Source organism: Bombus pyrosoma, linkage group LG8 (assembly GCF_014825855.1).
Source record: "Bombus pyrosoma isolate SC7728 linkage group LG8, ASM1482585v1, whole genome shotgun sequence".
Lineage (NCBI taxonomy): Eukaryota > Metazoa > Arthropoda > Insecta > Hymenoptera > Apidae > Bombus > Bombus pyrosoma.
The window spans coordinates 885,473-906,532 of record NC_057777.1 but is presented as its reverse complement, the minus strand read 5'-3'; the positions used below and the strand labels follow the sequence as shown (position 1 = coordinate 906,532).

The following is a 21,060-nucleotide window of genomic DNA, read 5'->3' as shown; positions in this document are numbered from 1 at the left end:
ATTACAAGATATCATAATATTATATTAAGATTCAAAGTTTAAAAATAGAAAAATTGACCGTTCCTAATGATATAAAGTATAGAAATGTCTTCGCCAATGGGTTTCTACATCGTCGTTGTAAAAAGATCGTCGAAACTTAAATTATCACGATAAATAGGCCGAGTCTGCAGCAGCTTGCCATAAATCTCTAAGCACGCCCCCTGTCAACTCCGATTATTCGCTTCAGTTTCCGATCGTTTAACTCGACAATCGTTCGTCCCTATTCGCCTAAACGCTGACCGAACCATTTTAATAAAAATCATTTCTCTCTCGAATCGCACGAAGCTTCGAATCTCGAAATCGAAAAGTAAAAGAACTTTTAACGCTACTCGTGATAAATCAGCGTTGTTAAAGGAATAACAAATTTCAGAGATCTATAAGATTTTAATTTATAGGAAACCGTTGCTCGATATCATGAAATGTGGAGTTTCTTACGAAGCTTGGACATTTTTCCAATCTTTGTTAATCATAAAAGTAGTTCTCGGTGTCGAGAAGCATTGGCTTCCAAATTTAGAATGGGAAACGGCTGAAAATTGGATTGGGGAACGAGTACCGGAATTAGACAGTTACGTGACATTTCCTTTGGATATGAGACACGCAGTGGGAATTGGAAAATCGATCGATTTAAGGCTGTCTGGAATCGATTTACCTAGATCTGGATCTTTGGTCTTGCCCAGGAATGGAAGATTACAGGTAGGAATTAAGAAACACGCGTGAATAAATAATTACATAAATTACTGACTAAAGACGCGTGATATTTCAATTAATTGCTATAAATATGGTTCATAGGTCACCGGATTACGCATTATAAATAGTAACGAATTAACGCGACAGTATATTCACAGGTGAAATTGATATTTGTTAAGCTTCGTTTTCCAATCTTTTGAAATTATTATTTTGATAATAATTAATAATTACTATTTTAGTAACTGATACTTTGACAACATAATATTATTCTAGACGTGATTATTGATAATTGTTTTTATATTTGACGGATGGTAGATTAATAATAATGGTAAATTAAAGTACCAAGTTTTCGATTACTCGTTAATTCCTCCACGATCGACATTATTAACATGCTAATAAAAAAACTCGTAATAAAGTACATATATTTCGGTATACACGAAATACACGATTAGCCCGAGGATTGTATCGACATTGTGTCGTATTCTTCTCGTTCGTTGTTTAATAGCCTGCGAAACAGAATCGCCGGACAAGACGTAAATCGAATTCTTCTTCTTTTGATAGCAAAATTTAACGAGCAACGTCTCAGAACGGTGGAAATAAAATGCGTACGATGCCTCAGCAGCTGTTTCGGTAAACTCAAAATCAGTAAAAATGAAATGGAAACCGCGAGTGCGAAAGAAAGTAGAAATCCACTTTGAAATTATCAAGTTTACGAAATTGTTGACCTTCCTTTTCGAAATTTTAATTATGAAATTATTAACCACGAAGGAGGATGTTAGAGATTGCCATTTTTTAACTCCGTTGCGAACGAGAAGGTCTCTCAAGACGTCCAAGCGCATCTCTCGAGGAAAATTAAAAAAGAATGATGGGGAAAAAACGGTGATGAAAAAGCGGCAGCGATCAAACTTGCCCGTTCTTTAGCTTAATCTTCATCTTCTTCAGATTCCGGCCCGTCTACGAAATAATTCCTCAGAAATCCTGCTGGTGAATCAATTAAAGTTTGAAATCTAGCAAATCCGAAGTACTACAAGATCGTTGAGGGCTATTGCTTTCACGTAGCAATTATCGTAGCAACAATCCGATGGTAATTCAGATGTTCCCGATTTCAAACTTCGATTGATTCATCAGCGGAATTTCTGAAGAATTATTATGTCGACATGGATGAATAATTATTCTGTAGTTGGATCAGAATTTGAAGAAAATGAAGATTAACTGCCGCTTTTTCATCTTTACACTCGTTCTTCTTAAATTTCCTATCGCATCTCGGATAAAATAACGTTTTCTGTTGCTTGACAGTTGGTCTTAATATTGTTGACAAATTTTTCGTTCGCAATCAGGTCCGCAAATTGCCATTCTTTAAGATCACCCTTTTATTTTCGTTACAAAATTTCTTTCTAGGTAACAATTATCATGCTTAATCAGTTTATTAGGCAATTAATCGATCAATTATAATAGTTGAGTGAAGCAGGAAAATCACCAAAGAAAATCAGCCAGTGGTCAAGGTCGGGTCACCTATTCTGGGCTGACCCTCAAAATTGGGGCGGAAGTTCAATAGCAGCGCCGCATCTCGAGCAAGTACCATGTCGCCAAGATAATATCGTACTTCCCAGAAAGAATCAAACCTTCAGCGTACTTTTGCCGATGAAGAATATCGAAGTGCAATCGGTGAGAATGATGGACGAAAAGCAACCGTATAGAGCGTGGCAATGGGCAGACATGGTTCACAGTAGAGAGTTCGAGAAAGGAATATTCACAGTAAAGTGCGTCTCGCTGAACAAATTTTTGATGAAAGATTTACCATGTTTCGGAGTAAATAATTTGCAAATTGCAGGATTTGCAATTTTTCAAATGTTCGAATTTTCAAGCTTCCAAATTTCCACGTTCTTAAATTGCGAAACCTACCAACCGCCGAGTTGACCAATTTTTTAATTTTCCAGTCTTTCAGCTTTCAAATCTGCAAATCGTGGAATTTTCAAATGACCCGAGCATCTAAGTGTTCGAGCTTCCAGACTTTGAAATCACTGAACTTTTAAATTCATAAACCTTGCAAGTTTTCAATCTTTAAATTTTGCAATTCTCAAACCTTCGGAACATTCAGACTACCGGATTTTGAAATGTTGAAACTTCCGAGTTTCGTATCTTCGTGTATTCATCCAAATTTTTATTTAACAAAGATGATCCAAGATCAAATTCCACAGATACGTGGGCTATAGTTGCAAGGAGTGTCCCTGCCAAGACGATCCAAATGGCTACTATCTCGAAGAAATTTGTGCCATTGAAAGACCAAAGTGTGGATTCACGCCTTGTGAATATCCCATATGGGTAAATTCAACCAACAATCATCATACTTTACAGAAATTCCCATGGATGTAATAAATTCTTGAAATTCATTTTTCAAATAATATTCGAGCGTAGGTGGAAGGTCACTGCTGTCGATACTGTGGCGGTCGATTGTCTTTAACAAACAAAATACCTCTACCATTGGTTCAACTATTAACAGACGACGCTTTAAGAAGATACGCTGAAAGCATCGCTTGGCACGTAAGACCTACCTGGAACGGAGCTATCGAAGTTTTGATAAAGAAGAAGCTCGACTATTCGGAAATCGATATCTTGGAAGCTACATATCGCGCAAAGAGATTGTTGCAAAGTAAATTCCATACGTTACGTCTCTCTAGTTTAATCTTTTCGTTTTCTATTCTTCTCGTTACTTCGTTATCTCTAAATGTGTACGTAACTAATGATTTTTCTTTAATTTAACGTGTCGCCGATATCTATTCTCGTAGGAATATTCGCAAGGAGAGGTAAGTTAAACATGAAAAACGCGGTGCTTCATGTCGAAGATGCGAATCGAATATACTGTTAATTAATTTTACCGTTTGATTGAATTCCGTAGAAATGAGAATTAAAAATATACGGACCGTCCTAAAAAATAGTAGTACAATCGTCCGGCTAGCGATTCTACGTGGAAAAATAAGTAGAAAAAGAAGAATAACGTTTTTTTATTCAAGGCCACGTTTTCGAAAGGAACGAACAAGTTTGATTAAACACTCGCGTGCAAATAGCCGTGTGTCAAATGGAAGTTTCGAATTATGAAACTTTTCTTTCTGATCGTGTTTGTATTATTAAACACGGACAGTGTCACGACTTGCTTTCTGTCGTCATTGTTGTCTTATCACTTATCGATTATCACTTTCCTTTATCCTGTATTGAATTTCAATTGTCTGGGATATCCTGTATATACCCACGTATATTACAAGCAGAATTAAGAATATAAAAATTAATGTTGTCGACTATCGATGAATATTGGAATTAAAAGTATCATCTCAACATAAATTTGTGTAGTCGTGGCCATTTTTTTAGATTATTCTCTCTCGTTTAATCGAGCAAGTCCCTTTTTAAATATTTCGCCATATTAAAAATTGACATCGGATGTTGTCTATTTGTGTAAAAATATGCAGAGGAAGAGTTACACGCGATGCAGGAAATAAATTATTTATTTCTTTCAAAATAGTTTCTATAGACTCCATGAATAATCATACGGTTCTTCGACGAGTCACGGCCTGATAATATCGGTTACTGTATTTTCCACTACGTAGAAAACAATTAACCTGACCGACTACTCCGGCTTCATCGACGACGCAACCATCGCTCTTTCAAGACATTTCCCCTCGAAACACTTTCTATGTTTAACATTCCCATTATTTCTTATGGTTTTTTCACAAGAAAATATTATTTTACTTATTACTTTTAATACGTTTAAATACTTTACGTTTTATCTACTTGAAATTAAGTAAAACTACTAACTTAAATTGGCGACTGTCGCGAGAAAGTTATAATAGTATAAAATATTCTTCAATTAGCGAGTCGTTAAAAAGAAACTTTCCAACAGCATTAATTTCAGTTTTCATTCGTTCTAGATTAATGAAAGTTATTCTTCTTCTAGACAAGGTAAACTTTATATTTTATCAAGGAAAATCGGAAAATCCCCTGAAACTTTTTAACAGAATATTTCCTCAATCAACAAGCGATTAAAAAGTGACTGTCAAAGCTCCTTTAGTTTCAACGTCTACCATCTTTATATCAAAGAATTCGATTTACAATAAATAAAACGAATTAACTTATTGCTCGGTTTTTATATAAACGGAGTCTAATATAAAATCGTAAATTATTATCGCGAAATATTAAATCATCCTTTTCTTACAAAATGGCAATTATCAAGTCTTCGAAATTAATCGGAAGAATAATATTTCCCAATGACTTAAAAGTTCTGAAATTGATTACGAATTATCTTAATTATCCGGAGTGCTCTAATTGCAAAAGATGTTTTTAACTCTGCTTTCCGATCTTTCTCATCGTCCCCGACTCGATCGTACTATTCTTTCTTCACGGATTTTTTAAATTTGAGAAAAGTATGGAACAACGCTCGTTTATATGTCAGAGTATTTCTTAAAACATGAAAAATTTGTTTGCTTCTTACGACAATAATTTGTTGCTCCCATTACAGGTTTGAAACGTAAAAATGGAGGACCACAACAGATTTAAATATTGCTTATTTTATCGTGATTTTCTTCTTTTAATAGGTATGGAAGTCGAAGTTCTCTCAACAGAAGTAACTGGCCCTGCCGTGCGAGATAATCGTATGGCTATTACATTGGTTCCCTTTTTGGGAATGCCAATGATCGTCCTTCTTCTTCTGTTCCTCGTCTTTTTATACTTTGGCTACTCTTACAGGCAGTAAGTACTTAGTGTAATTAATTAATGATCAACCTAAAGAGATAATATCCTTTCTTCTAACTCTTTTTCTCATTACGAGGCACTATAACGTCACGACATACAGTCTTTTATCCTTTTTGTACGTACCTTCTGAGAATTCTAAAGTCTCCTGCAGGATTAACTTCGGATAAAAATGGTTTAAGAAATTTATGAGCTACAGCGAGACGATACAGAGAGCAACAGAGATATGATAATCCCTCCTGCTTCTAAATTTACCATGAAAGCGCTTTACATATTTTACCATAAAAACGATTCATTTATTAATCATTCGTAGATGGGTTAACGAACAGTCGCGCATTGTTAGACGAAACGTTCGAACTTTATTAGTACTTTCGAATTTATTAGTCGAATTTGTAAATTGTCAGCTTCAAAACTTCAATGTTACGAAGTTTCGAGATTTCCAAATTTGCCACGTTCCAATTTGTAAATTTTACAACCGTGGGATTCGCAGGTTTGCGAATATGCGTTAACGTTAAAATTTGCAAATTTACGAATTCTCGCTTTCAAAGTTCTCACGATGCAAACCTGTAAACCTTCAGATTCCCAAATTTTCAAACTTCGAATATGTAAATTTTCGAACCTTCGGACCTCTGCTTTCATAGACCTGTTAATGTCCCCGCAAACTGTGAAATAGCTGCTCAAACTACGAAAACACGTTCCTTTGAATTTTCATATTTTCGCATTTTCAAAAGATTCCACGTGCAAAGCTAACTTCCAGTAAACTAAAAATCTCTTCGCGTTCTACGCTGCCAATTAAGCAAGCAAATGAATGAAAGAGAGAAGGTCGAAGGAAAAGGGGAAAAAGAAAGGAGAAGGCGGAATTAATAAATCGTGGAAAATAGCTGGGCGATGCATGTTTTCGCGAACGACAAACGGAAGCGAGCAGCTCAACGATTACGTGCGACTCGTTGGGAAAACGGCGATGGAGCTTTCTATAAGCTCGTCCCGTTTGACCCTTATATTCCAGCGACACGTGGGTGTCGATGACGAGGATCGTTGAGAGGCAGAGACAACACGGGAAAAGAGAGGAGCAAAGGGAGAAAAAGAAGAGGAACGCGATGGAAAAAGTAATTACACGGAATATGAAACACGAGGCGCAGTTTGCAACTGGATGCGTTTCTCCTTCGCTCGCAGCCCCGTTAAACCGGATGTTTCCGAAATTAACCTCCCTTCGGCATACTTTTAAACGAGACTGAACCAAATGTTTTTAAAACGTTTATATGTCTCTTGAAATGTTTAATCGTGAGAACCTTTTACCGATCGAAATAAGATTGAAAAATCTGATGCGAACCGAATAAATTTGAAGATCGAGAGGTTTGGAAATTTGCAAATTCGGAAGTTTGAAGATTAAAGAATTTGCAAGTATCGATAAAATTCAGTGAAACGTATCTTCGTCTAACGTATTAGGAAACTCTGACGATGTAAGATATCGTCCATTACGTGGCTGTGAGTGTGTACATCTTTGTTTCACTGAGTTTGAGCGTTTGGAATTTAATTGGCAATCAATTTGATCTTTGCATTTATATTCGGCTATGCAAGAAGTCCGCTCACAAAGTTATTACAAACAACGATCAGCTTACCCATCGTAAACAGAAATTCATTTTGTTACAAATACCTGTTATGAATTCCGTTCGAGTAGCAGAAATTCGAGTCCCAATCTCGGTGATTTTGAATAACGAAATCACCAGAGAAACAGCACCGGTTGCTTCGAATTGCAGCAATGGTATCAATGTTTACGTACGGTAAACCGAACTGCATATTGGAACATGTGTAACTTCAAAAGTTCTCTTTGCTGTCGATCGAATCATTGGAGAGCAGTACGGTGGTAATACACGTGTACAAAGCGAATGTAGACACCTAATCAAACAGTTCGTGAAATAACATTTTCAATCATCGAGGGAAAAACAGATCGTAGAAGAGAAGCAGAAAATAATATTTCCCAGAGAAGATTAATAAGGGAAAAAAGGAAGGATATCTCTAGTAGATGCAAAGGTTAAAGAAAATAAGCGATAGAGTGTAAATTATGACTTGTGTAAATATAATTAGAAGAAAGATTCATAAAGCAATCGAAGAAAAGAGAGAAGCAGAAGAAGATGAGGGAAGCGAAAGGTCGAGAAAAGGAAGAAACGGAGAAGTCTAAGCTTTATCGTGTTATTAATTTCTCCAACTACGAATGCAAACTCGTATTCCACGACTACAGGAACGCCACTGCTATTAAATATTTGTCCACTTAATCGGGCAATTTGTAAAATGAAATTTCAAATTGTTAGAGGAAACGGGGAAATAAAAAGAAGACATAAATTCATAAAGTAATGAACGAAAAGAAGAAAAGGAAGAATAAAAAATGGGATGTTCTTTCTGTATATGCTTAGAAACTAGAAAATAGGAAGTAGAAACTTTTGCAATTTAATTAATTCTGTTTGATCAATGAGTAGTGCTGTTTATATGTAAAAGTATCGTAAATTTGTAGTTTTAAAAGAGAATGCTTCTTAAAGGGAATTTAATAACCCAAAGTGCTGAAGATATTATAATAATGTTCTATGTTACTGATACCTTTTCTCTCATTTGTAATGAAAAATTCTATGAAATATTCTAAGGCATAACATGTTCTTCCGACGAAAGTAGTTTTCACTATTCTTTGAGATTAACAGCAAATATTTTCAAATTCAGTTATCTAAGGTAGATGTTTGAAACTTCAAACTTTTTGTTTTAAATGCAAGCAAACTAATAAAAGCAGTTTTAAAATGTACGTATTTAACGTAGTTAAGTATCCAGAATTTTAATCAGACGTCTCGTTATTATTTGCAGTTTCCTGCTAGGCTTCTCGGAGATCTTTTCTTCGATAAGGGATGGAATTCGAGTGGACAAAACGCAGGGTAGCAAACCATTCGGTTTTGCTCGATTTGAAAATAGCGCGGAGAGCAACGTTCAAATTGCCAGCGTCGTCAACGAACCAAATCTTGAAGATAACGAAGCTGAGGGAAACGATCCTTCTTCCGGTGGAAGATTCGAAAATCCTCTGTACAGATCGAGAAGAAAAGGGCGCAAGGAGGATGAGGAGGTTTTAAATATGGAAGCTCCCCTCAGTTTATCGACCCTTAAGCGTAAAGTGGATGATCAAATTGAGGAAGCGGATCTTGACACCGATCAATAAAACGATAAAAATTCTCTTGCTTCTCTCTTTTGGTAGAAATTACAGCATTTCACGGCGTAAGGTTATATTATTTAAATTGAAGTATAAAGCAGCTTTTATTACGTTGTAATGCGAGAAATGATTCGCTGCTGTATAACCACTCTTTTTCAATAAATATTATAACCATTGCGAATGTACGTTATTTCGAAACTGAGGATTTTCTTTTTCGTATATCGTTTAATTTTTTTAAGAAATGAAAGCTTGAAATATTTTCTAACGATAAAAAATTCGCTACAACCGAATCAGAAATGATCGAAAGACCGCGCAACACCTTTCAGATTAATCGGGCCAGAGAATTCAACGACGTAAAAATTTGTTTGTTTCTAAAATTCGAAGGACGTGCGGGAAATGAGAAGAGATCGAAACAATGTTATCAGGAGGTGGAGGTCGATAATTCATTACCAGAATCTTAATTAAAACGTGAATGAACGGTCGATTCAATCGTGGAGGCCTATCAGATTGGGCTGTGAAATGTGCTGCACGAATGGTCTTATTTCGACGGCATAATTAAATTGCCATATCAAGTAAAATATGTAATTTTTTCACTTAGAATTACGAAGAGAATTAAACGAGCAAGAAAGTATTTCCTTAGTAATTCGCTTTAATCGAATTCCAAAGTTACTCGATTACTCGATCGGTTACTCGATGTTTTGATAAAAACGCTCGATGATCCTGTGAAACCTAACGGCAGAGTAAACCCGATAAGATTGTCAATGCGAACAGTGACGTCACGTGAAATCTATTATTCCACGTACGCGCAAAATCAATTAGCTGGTGAAGGTTATTTTCGTTTACAATCATTCCATCTATCACGCCATGTATTACAAGTACTAAGGAATTTGTGTAGGAAGATTAAGAAGGGATTAGAAGACCACCTAAACCCACTAGTAAACAACTTATGTTCCAAGTTAATCCCACGGAGACTGAGCAGGAAACATCCCAATGAACTAGGACGCTCGATAATCTACGAACAAATGTATTTAACTCTGAAGCACGGACTGCTGGGAATATTGTCTACAAACTATTATTCTAGCTTGTTATATCGATTTACATAGTCGTGACAAAATTGTAAACTATCTGGAGAAGAATATAAAAATAGTTTAGAAAGATCAATTCTGATAGCGACTCAACGAAATTTGGGAAATCAAGGACAAACTTTCTTTAACACGGTGTTCGTTTAAAGGGAAGAAAATGGTCTCGAGAAGCCAATTGATTTTTGATTCGACGTGGTATATATAATTCTTCGTTTTTGTTTCTTTCATATGCGTTGATATAATATATATGCAATTATTTCATTATATTTATTATAATTTGTGAATTTTTATACAAACGTTCCTTTAGTTCGCTTGGAGATTTTCATTAAAAAGAACCGTAAAACCTTGTGGATATCAGCTGATGGCACGCATACGTGTTCTTCACATCTTAACGATATTCATTTCGAAGTGAAAATAATGAAAATTCATCGAGTTGTACGTCGTTTAAAAAACCTGTCCAATCGTTTGACACGATCCAACTACGCCAATTGTATAAACCGAGAAAACCAAAATCTCCTGATTGATGAATAACGAAACAAGAATTTGAAAAATGTAAGAAATAGTATGATACTACGTCGTCGACAGTTCTTCAATTTTTAACAGGAAATTGAGCTACGCCAGACACGAAATTGGACGAGTGGCTAAGAATTGAAAGGTCGAAAACAAAAAAGTTAAGTCACATGTGTTTATTCATTTGTCATACAACGTTCGAAGTTAGACGAACGACCACGTGCACCGGCGTCCACGTGGCAGCGGCACACCATAATCGCGTAAAGACATTTACTCGTCGGGATAATAGGATAAGTCGTTGCACAGCTAACACGAGGACACGTATACACAGAGATATACACGGTTAGTCTCTGCGGATAAATAATATAATGCACGCGATACATCGGATATTCGGTGCAGGGCACACAGATGCAGCGAACCGGTAATCTTACGAATCGGTAATCGATCATCGATTCGCCATAATGAAATCGAACGAACGTTATTTGCGTGTACGTGTCTGTTTGCGTGCGGATTAGCCTGCGGATCTTTAGGCATTTATATTTAAAAGTATGAAATGCGAGAAATTTGGAAGAATAGCAACTCTTAAAATGCATACAACGTGCAAAAATATACAAGATGTCCATGATAAAATTACGATACCTAGTTTCGTGGTACGAATCTCTGTTTACAGATTTCTTGATCCATTTCTTGATCGTTCGAGTGATAAAAATATGAAATTCCATAAATATCCACAGTCTATGGTATGACAATCGTTCTCTCGTCGTCTATTTTATAGACTCGTAAATGTGTTTGTGTACGTTTTCTTTAGTGTATACATATATTATCTGTTTATATAGAAATATCTTATGTATATATATATGTATATTTATATATATATATGTATATATATAACCATTTATATAAAGCTTCGTTTATAGAATATATTAAATTCTTTCTCTCTCATTCTCTCTCTGTTCCTCTCTTTCTCTCATTTCCTCTGGATAAAACTGCGTTCAATTGGCATTTTGTACAAGAAATTATATACGATTCCTCTGCGCGACAGGCTATGATTCTTATCTAACGATACGAGGCTTCCTCCGGCGAATTTACGTACGTACTCGTATAATTGTATAGCGGGAATTACGGTTTCCGCGAATCATTGGATAACACCGACGTATAAATTGCGTCTGCTTCTGCTGCGAATAGGATTAACAGGGACTGTAACAAGTAATTCCTCAAATATCTCGAGATTTATTAATTTACATAGTCGTTTGATCGACTCTGAAACAACCTAGAAACGCACGGATCGAAGAGCGCGAATGTAAATGGTGTGGAAGTTGGGCAAAGAGAATTTGGAAAATTGTTGAAAACGGAACGATTCACAGAATCGTGGAAATTGCGAAATTAGGGAAGAACACTGGAAATTTAGAAATTCACAACCAGATGCTTTGAAATTCGACTGTGTGGCATTTGATAAGCTAGAGATCCAGAGATTTCAGGATTTGAAAGCTTGAAGTTTGTAGAATTTTAGATAATTGAAAAGTTCGAAGTTATGAAACTGTAAGACATTTCGAAACTTGGAAACTTCGAAGTTTGGGAATTCGAAAGCACGAGGAGTTTAGATATCCAAAATTTGAGAGTTTCAACGTGCAATTGGAAAATCAAGAAATTTGCAGGTCTAGGAATTCGGAGATGCAAAGTTACGGAAACTTGAGAATTCCAAAATTTGGTCATTCAGACGTACACAGTTCCGGATAATCGAACAAACTTCCCAACTTTTAAGTTTCTTTCAAATACCAAATTAACATATCTCTATCTACGTACTGGAACTACATTTATTTGAACTTGTCACGGGACAAACAGTTTATTATAATTAGAGTTGGTATAATAGGAGTTCGCCAGTTGGCCTTGCTGCCTATCGCTTGTCATTCGCGTAATGGCAGCTCGCGTTCAGATAAACGAATTCAATCAGCAAAACTTCAATTCATCGGCCAGTTAAAATTTCGTTCGAATAAACAAAGTTCCATTGTAATATTATCTAAACCGGAGATACTTTCCACTGGAAGATTCCTCTACATTCTTCCTATTTACGAGACCATTGCGATCAACGCGCGCTACTTAATGTAATAAACGTCCATAGGTGTTCGGCGCTCAGCTTTAATCTATAATGCATCGATATTACCCCATAAGTGCAGGTGTCACGCCACAATCTCGTACAAGCGATAGGGTCAACAACTGAAAGCGCGAAAAACAGTATCCCCTTTAAGAACATTATAGGCACATCGGTCTTTAAAGTCAGTAGGATTCACGTTTGCGGATGTGCTCAGTCAGGCGTAAGTAATTGACAGACGCCGAGTTAGCCTGCCTTTTTTACACGTCTTGCCGCTTTTTTTACCGCGAGTACGTAACACGCGAGTGTGCGTGTCTTTCTCGTAATTTTTTTTCCTCCTCAATAGCGTACTATAAACACACGTGACACTGTTTGGTAAACTCGTTAATTTTTTTGTCAATCTCTTGAGAGCTTTACGCGTATCTTCGCTACGATATAGTTTTCTCGAGTTTGAATAGAGATCACGTTTCTTCCTATAACTTTTTTCACGGGTTTTCGTTGTTGTTCGCGAAAGTTGAATGACTATATCACGTTATGTAACATTTGTTATATTATACAAATACGAAACAACTTGTTTTCCGGGAGCCCAAGTTGGAAATAAATTTATCGTCGATTAGATTTTTGTAGATTCGAGAAACTCGAAGCTTCGGAAATTTGGAGAATTCGGAATTTGAAATGTTAGAGGAATAAGGTTGAGAGAAATCGAGACGTCTAAAGTTTCGAACAGATGAAAATTTGCAAATTTCAAAGTTTAGGATTTGAAAAATTGGAAATTGGCAGCTTCCCTAGATCTCAGCTTTCAATATCCGCTTAACATATGGATCGTGTTTACAATTCCCTGTTTCCTGGGCTTACGACGGCTAGACAAGTTGATCAAAGTTCTCGCGAACTTCGATTGGTTCGAAGCGTGGATCTAAGCCAGGAGGAAAATTTTCCGCGACACGTGATCGCCGAACGATGAGATCGCAAAATCGCGCGAGGAGCCTCGATCGTGATCGAAAATGTGTTCGACGAAGAAATCGGAGACGCGCCATCGAATTTTTAGGTACTTGAATTATTCTGTTAAACGTTCTTCAACCATCTTTGATATTTATTAACACGTTTGATGCCATGTCAGTTAAAACTTATCCTACCCTTTGATCGATTAATCAGGTTTTCTGTAAATAGGAAAAATCCTCCCCTTCTGATTTTTGTTCCCCTTTAATTTTTTAAAATGAAACAGTGACTTTTGAAAACCCGTTTTTCTCGTGATTAAATTACCAGACTTATGGCAGAGATATTTTCTTTGTTGAGACAGATTGAAAAATTTAGTAATTTGTTTAAAAGTTTCTGATTAATTCTTTATACAAAATGCTAACATGTATTTAAATTAATTGTATTATTAAAGATACTCTATAGAGAATATGAAGATTCTGAATTAAAAAGAAGAACAGAATGTCGATTGTTATTATCAGAGAGAAATATGACTTTTGGCAAAGGAATATTTAATAAAATAAATCCTCTGAGTTTACCTCAACACGCGAGAACAATTATCACGTCACGATAAGTTACCAAATTGTTTATCCAATCTATCTCGTAACCAATCTTTCGGACAACCTGTTTGAAATAAAAGATAAAGCTTCAAAATTGTAGACGTAATGTGAACCTAACACATTTGTTATTGTTTAAATGACCCAGCGAATTCTGCATAAAAATAGATGCTCCAGACGCTGAAGCTCGTACTACAGCTTCGAGCTTTAAATAGCCAACTAAAACAGACAAGAACCGTTCTATCATTTCCCAGAATTTCTCAAGCGGTCCTCCACTTCGAATAAAATCGTTCTTTTTTCAAAAACATACTCCGACATTCGTTTCTTCTTTTACTTTTCATCAATAATACACACGCACTGTGTTATGTACGTCACGTAACACAGTGCGATATGTTAGATGGTTGGAAAATTTGAAGAAAAGCAGAATTTTCCATCTAGATGTTCCAATGATCAAAGTTCTATCGTAGTTTTCATATAATTTTGTAATATAATAATATTTCTAACCATCATGGCACTTGATGCGTTAATAAAATACCTATGTATTTTAAAATTCAAGAAAATGCAATCGTTTGGAGAATTTTTTCTTCTCGTGCTTAACTATATCAGCAAGACTTTACGTGCCGAAAGTATCATATTTTCAAAGATCGTTATAGTAATCAATGGCAGCGCTCGTGTTCGAGACAAGTTTCCTCTTAGAACCATTCGTTCACCCTTCTTTTAACTTTAATTCACACGATCGTGAACATTATCGGTGATATTTGTACCCATTAGACAATGAAAATTTGTCGCCTTTGAAATTGGACGATACATGTGATCAGTGCGAGCATAGAATATGCAAAGTGAGGCGTGATTCGTTACGAAGTTAAAAGATTACCGACCTTTCGTTAAAATCGAAGATTGGATTTCTTAGATATTTTTCGAGGAATTAAATTTTATACGATTCTTTGTGCGTGTATTTGTAAACCATTGTTATTTTCTAAATTGCAAATCCCCCGAGAAATGTATTTTTATCGACAAGTTATATTTTCGATACCGAGTGTTTGTCTTTTTATAAAAACACTTCCTACACAGAAAATATTTTTCTCGCGGAAAACATTCCTCGACTATTCTCTGTTTTTACTTTCTTATTTTTTCTTGAAATAAACCTTTTCGATAAAGAACGCGAGAATGTTAAGAATCTCGAAGGAGTTCAAGAAACAGGAAAGACAGAAACCCTGTTTACTACGTCTAAAATACAATTCTTCTCGAAAAATATCTGTTTCTAGGAAAAAAGATTCGAATTTCATTTTCCATTTTTCGTTGCAGTCTCTCAACTGTTTGCAGTCCGAAAAATTATCTTCCTTTATCGTACTACGAATCACACCGCACGTAATATAGTATCATAGTATAACAGAATTACGAAAAAATTATACATCTATATACTGTGGCGCGTTCTTTGAAGAAATAATCAAAGTCAACATCATTGCACACGTTCTTCTTAAAACCACAATGGTGCGAACCATCTCAACAACGTACGGATGGTTAAATAAACGTCTTCTTTTACAAATACAATATACAAATCTATATCTCGCGTGAATGGATCCTAATCTATAAATAAATTCCTAAATATATATATATATCAATCTAACAAGTTTTCTCTGGAGAAAATAGACGTACACGATCATCTCGTATTCATTCTAGATAAAATACCACATTAATTATAATCACTCATTATTTATATAATTTATATAGTTAACGCGTTGGACATTTATCGTTTCAATTGTATGTCGTCTTAATATTATATTTTAACTATTCTTCGTTCTCTATATCCGTTTCCTAATTTTATTATATTATTTGGACGAAAATCGAAGAGTCATTATCGCTGTCAAGCGAACACAAATATCAACCGACAGTCGATTGAAAATGCACTTACGCTCCTAAATACTTTAATAGTCTGCGCGAACGCTTATCTATCGCTAAATGTCTCGCTACAAGTTTAACTCCTCGTAATTAAACTGGGCCGTTACTCATCCAAGCGAAATTTTGATTTTTATCGATAGAAATTTTAAATATCTGACTTGATAAATGACTTTATTATACAGTGAAGACATCGATAAGTATTCTAGGCATTTTTTTACATTTTTGAAAGTCCAGAATACCAAGGACATTTATCTTGGATGAAAATGACCCAGCGTAACTGCGGAGCGTGGAAAAATATAATATACGTCTGCCTTTGGAGGGTTAGTCCTTGTCGTTTAATTAAATTTCGCACGTTTTTTGAACGTTTGTTGAAATTTCGTTTGAATCAAAACTCTCTCCATACGCTTTATCGAACTTTGTGGAATAAGTTATCTGCGAAAGATGTACAACGCCGAAAAGAAAGTTACGTCCTCTGGGATTCGATCTTCGTTTAATTCATTGTAATAATATCGAATCTCGTTACGAGTCGCTATCATTTAAAAATGTATTCTTCTTTAAGGAAACTGAAATGCGATCAATTTCAAGAAATTTATTCTTTACATTTTGATTTCAATTTCCCAGTCTTCTGCTACAGTCAATTTTCCAAAATAAAGCGTGAAACGAACGTTACATGTACCGAATGTTCCAAAGTAGGTGGCAGAAGGTTATTGTGTAAGCAAAACTAAATTAAAAATAAAGAATGAATCTTTTTTATTTAACATTTCGTTTTCGAGATAATCGAGCTTGAAAATAGGTCGGATATGTGTATGTTCAGTTCACTCTAAATCGAAAGAATATGGTATCATTGCTCTGAAGGTTGAGTCTACGTGTAAAAATAAGTCGAAAATGTAAAGTAATATCCTTCCTTCAAAGTCTCGTTTTCTAAAAAATCGTCGATAGACACGTGCCCTGTCGAGAGTCAACTAAACGCACGTACATCTCGCTTCAATTTTCAAATGCGATTTTCTCAACAACGGAGACTCTTATTCTTGCTTTCCCGATTCATTTTTACACGTAGAACAACTTCTCCATAGTCACTTTAGAGCATGTACTTTGTGATTTTTAACTCCAATTTTAAACTCTCGATGTAATACACATTTAAATCGTATAGCGATCCACCTTTCTCCACGTTCTTTCTACGCAATATGTTACAATCCGATAAATTCGATTCATTAGATGCGATACAATAACAGAAACGTAACGAAACGCTTCTAATAGAAGAGAAAGGAGAATAAAATTCGTTTTCAATTCGTCGTTCGCGATGGAAGAAAGATAAGCGAATCAAGGCACTCCCGGCAGAATTGCACCCTCCGCCGATTCCTGTCTACGAAAAACAGGAAGACGAGGCGTATCCAAGGAATATATTTTCATCGCGAATCGTTCTACTCGACTGACGCTCGATCCGCTACACGAGGAAGACTTTACACAGGAATGTAAAGGAAATTGCACTGTTCCCTTGGAAAATGGTCTGTTTGGGAAATAGTCCGCAAGAACATTTGATCCCATAAAAACTCGATGGATTATTCATCGAAAGATATTCATCGAGGAAACGTAAGTTTTCTTCTCTCCCTTTCATAATCGAAGAAAATTGTAAATTGTCCAAGGATCGAAGGAAACTACATAGAAGATTAAAAAACAAAAAAAAAAACACTCGTGATTCGACGATCAGGAACACGTTCTAAGGCCCTTTAGTTGGCCACCAGTCTTCGCGAAATCGCCCTTCCGACCACTATGACCGCGATTATAATGTCTTCTTGATAATCATTCAACGTCATTTCGAAACGGTGCGCCTACGAGTTTTGTAGCTGAAGAAGTGCCTGGAGACGTTGAAGCTCTTTCAGTAATTCGCGATTCGTGTCTTCTAACGCTGTTAGTCGGTCCCGGTAGGAGGAGTTCTCGTTCGTGAGCATTGTCACGCGTCTTTCTAGGCCATCCATGTACTCCTTTTTCTTCCGTCGCGACTCCTGGGCTGATATCTGAAACACGAAACAGCCGATCATGCGTCGAGTTTTGTTCTTCGTTAAGCGTTGGTTGCGCTATCGACTCGTTGTTCCGCGAAAATTCCTGCCAAGTTTTGCTTAATAATTTTTACTGTCGTCATGTTCGGTGTTTAATTCGGCCGATTCAAGGAAACAGTTTGCATTATGAGAAAATTATATCCCGATGTCTGTAACGAATAGCTACGTCAGTTTTCTGGAAACCGATGAATTTTTCCTTTGTTCCATCCTGTGCCCGATGGGAAGATATTTTCGTATAAATTTTGTTGAAATAGAAGAAAGAATTATGTGGACAATGTGTTGTTCGTTGTGCTGTATAGATGAAAAGGCAATTAAAAAGAATTCTTTCATATAGGAAACAATTAAGATTTAGGTATAAAACATTAAATACGTAGACAACGTTAAATTGATACAAACTGAATATTATTAAAAATAACGTATTATATAAGTAGAACGCGTTAAGAATCGATATAGAGAGGAAATATCGGAAACCAAGTAAATAGACGATATTAAAAATTAAATTAATTCATTCACACGGCACAAGAATATTAGGCATGAGAAATTGAAATCGAATAAACAGTTAAAAATTTGGAATAAAGTGGATTTGTTTGATTAAGTTTCGTTATTTCAGTGTGTATTTGAAGAGTTAAGTGTTTTCTTCAGCCGCTGATTTATAAACGAAGAAAGCTGTATCGCAAAAAAATGACTAGCGACAAAGTGTCTGCTTTTACGTAATTATCGTCGTCGGATTTAACACAGACGCAAGATTTTGCACAAGATTGTTCTCAAATGTTAATTAATTACGACACGAAATTTATCATCCATCGAAATCGAAAACAAAATTAAAATGCAAGCAGAGAACAGAACCTGTTCAGAATCAAAGATTAAAAAACAAATTTTACACTACACAGTAATAGATAATTTCATTGAAAAATCAGCATGAACGCGGTATAATTATTTCCAGATCGCGGATGTTTGCAGTTTTATGGGATATACAAGTAAAAAGAACATGCGTAATATTCGAAAATACACAGAAGATTTAAAATAAAGTACTGGCTGTAATATTTAAAAGGTAAAATACTTTGCGTCGCTAAAAATATGAACTTGCATAAATATTCGCGGTCTAATTATTTTCTAACAAGTATTCGACACTCACCTTGTTCTTGATTTTCCTACGGACTTTCTTCAGAGACTTCTCTTCTTGTTTCGTCAGAGGCAGTTTCGTAGGCACTGGATATCCCTCCGCGATCAATGTCCGCTTCTCCTCTTCGGTCAACGTTAACACACCCGTCGACCCTTTCTGTAAGATGAATTTAACGCAACGTCACAACCTACGTCCATCTTTCTCCGTGTTTATGGCGTGAATTTCTTTTTATTGGGAGGATTGTCTTTTTTGGATTACAAAATATAATTTTTTAAACTGTAAGTCCGATCAAGCTCAATATATTTCTGTATTCGATCGAACTTGTTTATGTTACGACTCGATATTAATTAACGTAGTGGTTCATTGTGTATCTTGTCAATTATATATCAATATCAAGTCCCTTTCAGAAAATTTTCAAAATCATATTTCGCATAAGACATCAGATATTTGCTTAATTTTTACCAAAATTTTCTGTCAGAAGCGATGTATCTTACTTTTATAAAACTCTTACGAAAGCATGTATAGAATGTGAAATTAATTAAATGTAATTAAATGTAAAATACGTTACATAAAATATAATAATAATAATAATTTATTTGTACTTTAGGCCTATATCTTATTATACTACAAGATGGTTATTTCATTCTCATTTCTAGTGTCTTACACAATATTATAATCTTATATCGTGTTCTTAGTTACTCAATTATATCGTTATATTATCATTTATTTCGCATAAAATATTTCACTCATTGACAGAATGAATAACGAGGCGCCAAGAAAAGAAAAATATGATATATTATAGGCGCTATTATTTACGCCATATCCTTGCCATGAATAAACCAGCGATATTAAAATTCATACTTTTTTTTGAAAATTGAAAATTAATCGAGTATTTATACAGCGACATTGAAATCGCTACTATCGTTCGTAACATAGGCTCGCTTATAACACAAAAACATTTCATAATTACATTATAAATTCACTGCAAGGTTGCCGACTATCTTATAACTCAAAGTCGCTTATTTTACATATTCGTCTGGAAAAAAGTGGCGTTAATTAAAAAAGATTCCAGTTTGGCTCACCGGTTGACAGGAAATCAAGGGTGTGTGTATCGGCTGTCTGGTGGTGTGCGTGCCGTTTGTGATGTAAAGTCTGGGCGTGAGCAGGCCTCTGAGATTCTGTGCGTGCGCGGAGCTCTGGGAATCTCGGCGTTCCGGCGAACAGGAAGCGGAAGCGGTGCCCTCGCTGTCGGAGCTGGCGCTGCTCGGCGGCGTTGGCGGTAGGCCTTGCCTGGACGCGCGTAGATCCGCCTGTTTCTCATCGCTCGCCTCCCCGTTGTACTCTTCTACCTCCATACCCTGTGACACACAAAGTTTGTTTTCTTTTGGCATTTTTATCATTCTTAGATGCATCGGCGAAAGATATTCGTAATTTGAGATCATCGAGTAAGAATATCGATCGTCGACGAAATTTTGTTTCTGGAATAGTCGAATATCCGCTCTTCTGTTCCTTTTCAAATTAAAATTCTGTCAATTAAAATCGTAATTACATAGGAAAACGAAGAATATCGCGTGCCATGAAAAAGTGAGAAATTGAAAATCTACTAAATGTTACGTTTCTTTTTTAATTTTATTTGCATTTAGATACACTGGAGTGTAAAAAGGCAAATTTTGAATTAAGAAGAATCGAGCCGTTCCAATGTAAGATTCTTTCGATCTCGAACTTTAAACACTCCACTGAGATGCAAAGAGATAGAATATTTACAAAAATTTGCCACAAATAAAAACGATAGAAGTTCGTTCAGACAGAATTAAAAGCATTTACGTGAAAGTCATTCTGCTGTAACAATTACACGTGTTAAATTACGGAATACCTCACACATGTCGTTACATCTATACTAACATCGTTCCACTCTAATAATCAGCCACGTTTCGGTATTTGACGTTATCTGTTGGAACAAGTGTTCGCATGCATTTACGAATAACTACAAGACACGAACATTCGCGCTTGAAACTTCCTCTACAGTTTGAATAATCGTCGTATTATATATTGTTAAGACGACCGTGGATCTCCATTTTTAATAATCATACGCTTCGATCTTTGCTTTTACGAAACTTTATCTGC

At 35.7% G+C, this 21,060-nt stretch overlaps 2 protein-coding genes across 8 annotated transcripts in view; one reads left to right on the top strand and one right to left on the bottom strand.

Moving 5' to 3' along the window:
• Positions 1–28: 28 nt before the first annotated feature.
• On the top strand, positions 29–8,832 carry LOC122570411. Its single transcript, XM_043732687.1, has 7 exons — positions 29–346; positions 435–732; positions 2,182–2,486; positions 2,925–3,048; positions 3,142–3,376; positions 5,310–5,463; positions 8,311–8,832. Exons 2-7 carry the CDS (start codon positions 454–456, stop codon positions 8,654–8,656), a joined length of 1,443 nt encoding a protein of 480 aa, XP_043588622.1. The 5' UTR covers positions 29–346; positions 435–453; the 3' UTR covers positions 8,657–8,832.
• A 1,568-nt stretch (positions 8,833–10,400) lies between these two features.
• LOC122570413 (cyclic AMP-responsive element-binding protein 3-like protein 2) overlaps positions 10,401–21,060 on the bottom strand; it is a 49,522-nt gene continuing 38,862 nt past the window's right edge. For all 7 annotated transcript variants that reach the window (XM_043732693.1, XM_043732694.1, XM_043732696.1 and 4 more), the window contains 3 exons: positions 20,019–20,294; positions 18,949–19,092; positions 10,401–17,771 (listed from right to left, as the gene is read on the bottom strand). In XM_043732693.1, coding sequence (XP_043588628.1) covers positions 17,586–17,771; positions 18,949–19,092; positions 20,019–20,294 — 606 coding nt within the window. In that variant the 3' untranslated portion in view covers positions 10,401–17,585. The remainder of the gene's footprint in view (positions 17,772–18,948; positions 19,093–20,018; positions 20,295–21,060) is intronic.